Source organism: Camelina sativa, chromosome 11 (genome assembly GCF_000633955.1).
Source record: "Camelina sativa cultivar DH55 chromosome 11, Cs, whole genome shotgun sequence".
In the NCBI taxonomy this organism is placed as follows: Eukaryota; Viridiplantae; Streptophyta; class Magnoliopsida; order Brassicales; family Brassicaceae; genus Camelina; species Camelina sativa.
Window position 1 is genome coordinate 19259039 of NC_025695.1, and position 10484 is coordinate 19269522.

General features: G+C 35.8%; 1 protein-coding gene and 1 pseudogene across 1 annotated transcript; one reads left to right on the top strand and one right to left on the bottom strand.

Moving 5' to 3' along the window:
• Nucleotides 1239-1721, top strand: LOC104728133 (ATP-dependent DNA helicase pif1-like). The gene is made up of 2 exons (XM_010447161.1): nt 1239-1425; nt 1486-1721. Exons 1-2 carry the CDS (start codon nt 1239-1241, stop codon nt 1719-1721), a joined length of 423 nt encoding a protein of 140 aa, XP_010445463.1.
• LOC104723835 lies at nt 5035-10484 on the bottom strand (annotated as a pseudogene).

Here is a 10484-nt window from a genome sequence, read left to right on the forward strand (position 1 = left end):
AGACAGTTACGAACTTTTTTATTTTTGTAAAACAGTTATGTGACTGATATCTAATTATTATGTGCATAATTGAATTTTACAGATGATGTGAAGAAAAAATATACTCTCCATGAGATTGAAAAACTAATGTTAAGCAATGGTGGAACTCTAAAAGCATTCGACGAGATGCCAAAGCCAACTGACATAGATGTTGATCATTCCAACCGTCTCATTACAGAAGAGAAGAACTACAATCGTGATTATTTGAAAGAGAAACATGATGAGTGGATAAATAAGATGACATCAAAACAAAGAGCAATATATGATGAGATCATGGGGGCTATTCTGAAAGACAATGGAGGAGTGTTTTTTGTATACGGCTTTGGAGGAACAGGAAAAACTTTTATGTAGAAAACTCTGTCTGTTGCTGTTAGATATAGGGGATTGATAGCAGTTAATGTTGCATCAAGCGGTATTGCGTCTTTGTTGTTGGAGGGTGGGAGGACTTCACATTCAAGGTTTTGTATCCCTATTAACCCTGATGATTTTACAAAGTGTAATATCAATCCTAATTCAGATCTTGCTAACATGTTGAAAGAAACTTATCTTATCATATGGGATGAAGCACCGATGATGAGCAAATATTGTTTTGAGAATTTGGATAAAAGTTTGTCAGATATTATGAGAAACAATGATAATAAGCCGTTTGGTGGAAAAGTTGTTGTCTTTGGAGGTGATTTCAGACAAGTTTTCCCTGTTATCAACGGTGCTGGTAGGGCTCAGATTGTTCTAGCATCTTTAAATTCATCATATCTCTGGGAACATTGTAAGGTTCTAAATTTGACAAAGAACATGCGTCTTATGTCAAATGGAGTGTTGGAGAGCGAAGCAGAAAGTATCAAGGAGTTTTCTGATTGGATATTAGTTGTTGGTGATGGGAAAATTGCTGAGCCAAATGATGGGGAAGCTCTAATTGATATTCCAGATGAATTTCTAATCAAAAAATATTGATGATCCTATCAATTCTATAAGCAGAGCCGTGTATGGAAATTTGGAAAAATTGCAGGAGGAAAAAGATCCTAAATTTTTTCAAAGCAGATCTATCTTATGTCCAACAAATAGCGATGTTCACAATATAAATGAAAGATTGCTTGAAAAGCTCGAAGGTTAGTATATATTAAACACTTCATTATTTTACTTTGTTTGACATATCTTACATATTGAATATGTATTATATCTATGTCTATACAGGAGAAGAAATGGTCTACTTAAGTGCTGATAGTATTGACCCTCAGGATATTGAATTTTTAAACAACCCAGTCTTCAGTTCTGATTTTTTGAATAGCATCAGACTATCTGGATTGCCAAACCATAGGCTATGGCTTAAGATAGGTGCTCATGTTATGTTATTGAGGAATATTGATCCTAAAGGTGGTTTATGCAATGGTAATAGATTGCAGATTACTTAGATGAGAAATAATGTTCTAGAAACTTGCGTTATTACAGGGGATAGAGTTGGAGACAAAGTTTTGATTCCAAAGTTCATAATAAAACCATCAGACACTAAGTTGCCTTTCAAGATGAGGAGAAGGCATTTCCCATTGGCTGTGGCTTTTGCAATGACTATAAACAAGAGTCAAGGACAATCACTAGAAGAAGTTGGATTGTTTCTTCCTCAACCTGTGTTTTCTCATGGACAGCTATATGTAGCGTTGCCAAGGGACACATCTAAAAGGGTTTAAGAGTTCTTATAGTGGATAAAGAAGGGGAGCCCAAAACGCAAACAATGATTGTTGTCTTCAAGAAAAAATTTCAGAATCTTTGGAAATAATGATGGATGGTGAGTTCCCAACTTGTCTGTAGGAAGGTTGTTAAAGAGTGAGGGACCAGGGTTCGAGGAACGCCTGATGCACCAATAACCTACTGGTGGATTTGGATATCCACAATGATGAGTTAGGATCGATGCCCTGCAGGGCCAGCCTATGGGGGCAACTAGCAGTGAGGCTAGTGGGGTCTACGGACGGGTTGTCACATAAAAATCAATTTTTATGTAACAACCCGCCCCGCGGACCCCACTTGCCCACCGCTAGCTGCCCCAACGGACCGTCCGTAGACCCCACTAGCCCACTGCTAGCCGCCCAAACGACTCCAAACTGGCCCTGCAGGGCATCGATCCTAACCCATCATTGTGGATATCCAAATCCACCAGTAGGTTATTTTTGGATATCCACAGTGATGGGTTATGATCGATGCCCTACAGGGCCAGCTTGGAGTCCGTTTGGGCGGCTAGCAGTGGGCTAGTGGGGTCCACGGATGGTCCGTTGGGACAGCTAGCGGTGGACTAGTGGGATCCGCGGGACGGGTTGTCACATATATATTTGGAAATATCTCTATATAATCTCTATATATTATGTAAAATTGTTTTTTAGGTTTTTGAAGGGACCAACAAAGTGATAAAGATTTTAGGAGTTACAATAGCATGCTCTACGACTCATACAAGGAACCATGTTTGGCTACAGATTTACCGGAAGATTGACATTATGAAACTACTTAAAAACGTTTCCAGTTTTTTATTATTTCTGTTGGATTTACATTCTTGAATCAAATCTTATCATAATAAAGTTTTCATAGTTTTATTCATGATAAATAAATTCATGTATATTATAATGCAGAAGTTAGTGTTCTAGAAAACTAACCTTTCAAAACTAAGGTCGAAACGAATTTTGTCAATCATGATGAATCTTCCCAGAATTTGGCTCAGCAAAATTACGTGATGTCAAACAAGTCACCTACAAAGAATATAGCAGGCAGTTAGTATTTCAATAGACAAAATCAATTACATTTGGGGGGGGGGGGGAGGGAGAAATTAGCAATGTACAAAGTACTTATCTGATTGTAATTTATCTCTGTAACAATCAATGATTCCCTTGAATTAGAAACACAACAAAAAGTCAGTACTACCATAGATTACTTATTTGAATCTTGAAGTGCTAATTACATAATGAAAGCTATATCCATGATATGATTGGTATATACTACGAGTATTTGGCATATGTTGTCTCCGCTAAATGAAAAAATCAACACAATTTCAGATTGACTCAGGCACTTAGATTGGTCATAAACAATATAAATGATTTTCTATATTATACATCCTACTATTAATCGGGATTAAACAAAATTCTATAACATCATCAAGTAAAAAAGCCAGAGGATTAGATCTTCACACCCAGAGATAGTAGAATTCATACAAGTACAAATGATACATAAAGATTTAGAAGCATCTTCCCCATATGATCGATTGCTTGAAGGAGATAACCCATTTAAAGAAAAAGCAATACTTGACTTGATTAATTGATGATAGATAGCCGATGAAAACAAAATAGAAAAGCACCACTTTTTAACGTCAACTGTTATCTGAACCTTGAATAGCTCTCCAAAAACAGATATATGGAAAGATTAAAAGGATACAGATTGAAATAGAGAACTAATTTTCTGGAATCAACATGAAAAATTTGACGAAGTTGATTGATCATAGATGAAATTTAGCTTTAAGAAAATTATAATAAAAAAAAAAAAGTGTCATTTCCTATCTAGATTCCAGCCAAAAATTGTCAGTTTACATTTGGAAAAAAAGAAAACCAAAAACAGGCCCTTCAAACTCTTCATATAAACATGCCTAATCTGGCCCAATATGAAATAAAATTTAAACGTAACCCAATAGATATGCATGTTAATACTTTCTCATAAATGTAAATATATGATCACTAATATTTCGAAATCAAGATATTAATAGCAATTACAGTTTTTAAAAAATATAGAGATTATTAGTTAATAAAATTATAACAAAATAATATTTAAATTGTTGACTACAATAATGTGTTACATAATTTAAACATATCACTTAAAAAACGAATAATATATATATATCTAAAACACTATACACTTTAAATTAGTCTGATGAAAAATATACTATTAAGCCATTTTAAATCCTTAGTAAAACTAAATATATAAAAATGTTAGAACTTCCTTTAAAATATATATATATATATATATATATATATATATCAATTTGACTTAATTAGTATTCAAAATTTTAAAAATAGTAACAAATCGTCCTGCGGTGTACCGCAGCTTCAAACCTAGTAATATTATATAATATAATATTATATAATATAAAGACAAATTGAAAATTTGTAAAAAGCTATACTTACCTTTTTTATAAAAAAATGAATATAACGATATTGACTATATGATACATTTATTTGGAAAGTAATATATAACATGTATTTATTAATGTATACATATATATATATATATATATATATATATATATACATATAAAATATAAAACTGCTAAAATTTAAGCAAAGCAGATTAAATATGTGAAACTCCAGTTTTGAGTTCTGTGTAAATTGTTTTCAGGTTTTTTAATATATAGTTTAAAGTTATTTTTTCAAGTTTTTTTGTTAAATTTCCAGTAATCTAAATTGTTCGACCGTCAACATAACCAGAAATATTAGACCTTGAGGTCATAATTTTCTTAACGTGTTTTAAATAGATAATAAGGTAAAAATCATCCACCAAAGTTTTATATGTATTATTTTTTGTATTATTTTATAGCAAAAGTTTGTCGAAAAATATTAAAGAAAATAGTTTATTGATTATAGTACTCCTTCCATTTCAAAATATAAGATGTTTTAGAGAAGTTTTTTGTTTCATAATATAAGATATTTTCAATTTTCTATGCAACTTTTAGATTAGTTTAGTATTTTATATTATGCAGTATTGTTTCTGATTGGTTGAACTCTTTAAAAGTAAAGACTTCTTAATCTGCATGCTTTAGTTAAAACATCATATATTTTGAAACGGAGGGAGTATGATTTTACATACAAAATGGAATAAACAAACCTACCCTTAGTATTATTATCAACGACTATCATCGTAATTAAACCAATGACTTTGTGTTTCAAGAAAGGACTATACTGAAAAGAGAAATGAATTAATTACAAATCTATCTCTTATTCTTCTGACATATTGTGCAAATTTGGCTGAATTTTAGGATTCGTGTTGACGAGAGGACTTGAGGTGTAGGGCTTCTTTAAGCTTTCGACCGAGAGCATATGCCAATGGTGGAGGAACTGCATTCCCAATCTGCCTATGTTTGTCTTTTATCCTCCCTGAAAATGTAAAGCTATCCGGAAACCCCTGCAATTTTTTATAAAACCACACATTCGCTTAAAAGAGTTATATCCATACACTAAAATTACTTAGTTCCCATGACCAAAAATATCTACATTTTTATTAATGCTAGAAGACAAAGTAGAAGGAATATAAGAGTTTTTATTACTTGAGATCGAGCGCATTCACGGACAGTGATGATTCTGTCCTGGTCAGGATGAAAGCACATTCCCACAAAACACATGGGCAAAGGATTGGTGATGGAAGTGGGTAAGTTGCCTTCCCAGGTCAATCTACCATAGAGTCCCTTAAAACCGTTGTGTTCATCAGCTTTGTTTGATATACCATAAGGAATCAATTTTTTCACGACCCTATTTGATAACCTCACCTGTAATATTATATAAAAAATGCATTTATAGTGATGTGTAGATTTAATAAGAATTCGTGTAGCCGGATGTATATGAGTACGACTTACGTATTCGTCGGGCAGGTCACGCCAATCAGCACCTGGCCTCTTCGGGATTTTCTTACATCGAATGAGGTTTAGTTCGTTCATCCCTTTACATATATGATCAGTAAGATCAACCATGTTTCCTCTCATCTTCTTTTGGAACCATGAGACTGAATCAGCACCATTATACTACAAGGCACAAAAACCATAACTTCATGTTATTGTATTAAAGGTGATTGTATTTAAGATACTTTCTTGTGGCGTGGTGATATTAAATCATACCTTTCTAGATATCTCGGATTCTCCGTTTTCTACTTTGGGAAGATCTCCAATCGCGTCCCTCACCGTGATTGAGCGGAAAGGTGCACCAAATCTTGTAGTCTCCGTAGCAGCATAATATAAACCTCGAGACAATGGGATCTTAAAACCGGGATTATTAAAGACATGCATTGGCTCAGGCCATTCTGGAAGAACTTCGTTAGGTGCAGCTGCCCAAATGAAGGCTCTTTTACGAGGTTGGGATATTCCATATGCACCAGCCTCCAAGATCCCAAATCTTACCTACATGTTTCAACGGACTTGTAATATTAAAACCTAAACAGAAATCACGTACTTGTGGAACACAAAGACCAAGACACATAAATAATTGCACTAGGAGATAAATATTAATTACCTGGTAACCCATCTCAAGAAGAGAAGCCAAGGTAAGCTTAAATGTAGTTCCTTTGTTGAATGTCACAAAGGTCTTCACATTTTCTAGAAGAAAATACTTTGGCCGGAAATAATCAACGTATGACAAGAATGCTAAGATCATTTCACGCTGGACTTTACTCCATGTACTGCCGCTGAACCTGTTCATACGAGAAAATCCCTGCCAAATTTTCCAGATTAAGAAGCTTTTCACTTATTATTATCAGAAAAAAATTATATTGAAATGCTACACCAACAGTTTAAAAGATATACTTGGCATGGAGGGCCTCCATTGATGAAATCAACTTGACCAGGAACTGGAAGAGTACTCTTCTGGTTTTCATCAAGTTTAATCTCCATTCCCTCCTCAGAGATGCAATCATCTAGATCTCCACATTTCTCCATTATAGCCCTGTAATTAATAATCTCAAACGACTGATCCTCTCAACACAAGAAAAACCCTATATGGAAGTGTATATAAAGTGTATTTTCTTTTTAGTTCGCTACTATATACCTAAGTATGACATTGCAGTTTTCAACAAAAACCGTTGCTTTGGGATGATTTTGTCTAAAAGCTTCCCCAGCTGGCTCTTCATACTCGATCGCCCACTTTGTCTCAGATACACCTTGTGTACATAAACCATGCATATAAATATACAAGTTGAGTTGTTCAAGCATTTTGAATGAAAAAATGTATGTAAGGAGAATATAAATTACATACCAGCCTTTTCTAGTCCATGAGACATGCCACCACATCCTGCAAAAATATCTAGTGTAGCTAGACGCATATCTTTAGGTACCTTATTAGGCTTCACAAACATCTCAGAGTCAGTTTCACTCTCCACTCCCTTTTGTTTCTTTTCTCGTAGGAGATTTTTGTCTTTAATAGTAGAGAAAGCCAGCTTCATATTGGAAGGCAACTATTACATGACGACGATTAAAAGAAACAACACTTCAGCTTTATTGTCGGAACCAACAATAATCATGATCTTTAAAAACTATGTATAGAATTAATTTAAATATTTACCTGCTTGAGACTACCATTAGAGGAGTCATAGAAAAGTTCACAGAAGAAAATATGGTCTGATATATACAGTTCATTGCATAGGGGCATATCATATTTCTTCCTTAATTCACATTTTCCATTTATAGCCTCTCGGGGGAGAACATATGCGTCTTGGCTATAATAAAGCTAAAAAATTGCCAAAAAATATATATATTATAAGACAAACTTTTAAACATTACCAAATATGTTACGTAAGAAATAGTTTTATTTTTTGTTAATACGTAAGAAATAGTTGTTACCTCTTGGATGTCTGATTTATATGCATTCTCTACAGAAATGTCCTCAGGCCTATAAAACCTCCTTACTTGAACTTGTAAGGAAGCCGTACTACCTTTTTGGGGCTCCTCTATGACAATTATACTGAGTAATTGGGAGACTATAAACGCCTTTAACCCAATATTTCGTCCACACCTGAAATTTTTCCTTCTTTTACCCTTCATCGATCCATCTTTCGTTATGTATTCAGGGATAACATAAACAAAATCGTCTACAGAGTACTCAATCCCATTGGAGAGAAATCCTGACTTTGAAACATTGAGTTTAGTTTTGGACCTTTCCTCCTCATCCTCCCTTATCTTACATGAACTGCAGAATCCAGAACCAAGACCCATATCATTCCTTGGAAGACTAAAGAATCCTCCTCTCTTAGGTGAGTACAAGCTTTTACAGTAGTATTCAGTGGCAAACCTTTAGCTTTTCTTTCTTCTTCTCTTGCCCGGTCAAGCTTATCCGCAGCCATGTCCTCTTTCCTATACTGATGCCCCCATGGTCTTGATCGAATCTCGAAACAGATTGTTCTTTTTATATCCTTGAGCTGAACAGTAAGGCATTCATTAGTCAAGAACAGTTCCCTCTCGTTAGCAGCTGACTCTAGAACAGTCTCGGATCCTCTTTGTAAGAGTTTCCCATGGAGAAATTTGCAGTGATCTTTCCTCTCGAACATGTACTCCACTAAATAGATCGCTGAATTTTCATCTTGATCATCAACTTCCAAGATGACAGCACCACCAATAGCCACCTGTAAACCTCCAACAAAGGCTTGTCCATAGAGAGGCTCACCAGCACAAGTTTCTCCAAGGATCTCACCTTCCCATCTTATCTCCATTTCCCCAACAATACCTCTAATTTTCTTAGGAGCATTATACATTCGAACCTCAATAGCTTCTGGTACAGAGTCCTCGTCTCTAACCTCTGGAGAGTAAATGGAGTAAAACTCGCCCCAAATTCTACTGATAAGCCGAGTTGTTGTTGCTGGCATGGCTTTCATCTTGGATGCCACATGTGCCATTTTTGCCCTTGGATTCAGATTCTCTCTTTTTCGCAAAATTTTCTTCTTCTTGACGTGACATCTTGTGTGGTGGCTATCCTGCATTTTCCTTGTAAGACCAAGAACAAACGAACACCTTTGGATACCGATTTCAGGATATTGTGTTAAAAACTGCAACAGAATTTGTCCATGGACAACCACATATCTCCCAACATCCAAGAGATCAGAAGAAATATAAGCTTTATTGTTATTCTCTAACCCACAAAGTCGTTTTAAGACATCTGCATATGAAAGCTTAGTAGGTCTTATCTCATTCCTGACCAAACTCAAAATGCATAGTCCAACCCTTGCTTTTTTCAGAACAGGTTCAAAGCAAGGAGCATACTGATTTGACGGTTTCCCAAGTTTATAACTGCATATACATATGATACATCAGCAAGTAATATAAGTAACATGGAAAGCGAAAACATGGAATGAACTATATATTAATCTTACCAGGCCGTATCTGTTCGTAATGACATGGAGACCATATGTGCCCCAAACTCAATATGCCATTCCTTTACATGGCTAAGGAAAATTTGCAGCCGATTAGGATCATGTGACTGCGTAGAGCTCTCCGAATCATCGAAACCAAACCCTATTACATTATCTCCTTCATCCACCACACCCGACCCAAACATGGTGCCGTCAATATCAGCACAGGGCTGCATGGGAAGTAGCTCTAGTGGTATAAACTGTGAATTAGAGTTGTAAAGAGCCCAATTGTGAAGTATTTTGCAAGGTAGGTCACGTGTGTCAACCTTATAGCCAAGGTCGTAACGTTGAACCTCATCTACTTTTTTTTTGGTGCTCTTTTTTTCATTGATCTTAATGTAAAAACTATTTGAAACAGAATTTGACCTGGGCTTACGTCTCCGCCGCTGCATTAATTTCCGATACTTTTCATCTTGTAGTAGTTTAGCATACTTAACGTCAACGTCCTCCTCGCTGTCAGCACTATCCACCAGTTGATCAGATGCCATGCCCTTTGTCTCATCAATCCTCAGAGCCACATCAGACAAACCCTTTTGATGTATACTACTTTCACATCTCAGAGAAACAAGAACATGATTCTCAGCAAAGCTTGTTTCATGTTTTTGGGCTGTCTCATCCAAACCAACGAGTTGGTTATATATGAATTCTCCTTGGTATCTAACAAAATTTTGGATGGCTGCACTGCTGGAAAAGATCTCGCGTCCGTTCATTGACCCAACAACCGCTGCATGTAGCTCATCAAGGCTTGTATCCGGATTCTTGGAAAAGTTCTTAAACACAGCCACACAAGCAAAAGCTTTCTCAAAGAAATAATCCTACATCTTCTTGTAGCTGGTAGCAGGTTTAAGGCAATCGTAATCTGCTAAATCGGTTGAGATCCATATCACCGGGGAACCATCTTCGTAACCAGATATAGTCCAGTTCTCTACTCGGCCAAAAGATCGACACTTCACACCCCTCTCTTGATCGTTGTCCTCGTCTAAAGGTAAGATAACACCTTTAATGAAGATGTCACCAAGCTCCAACATCTCCACAGGCTGAGGAACTCCATTTGAATCATGTAAAATGAATTCAGTTAACCTCCGGTTTGGACGAGGTTGATCACCATTGCTCTCTAAAGAAGTAGTTAACTTTATCGCCGTGATCTCTTCCTCCACAATCTGATGTTTCTTTGCTTTAACAGTTGCAGATTTCTGAGAGATACGGATCCGCTTCTCCTTGAAGTATGTAGATGCTGCTGCTCGCTTTGACCTCTTTGTCGTAGAGACATCATTCCATTCAACAATTCTCTTCTTTTGTTTCCCAGCTTTTTTCTCCAT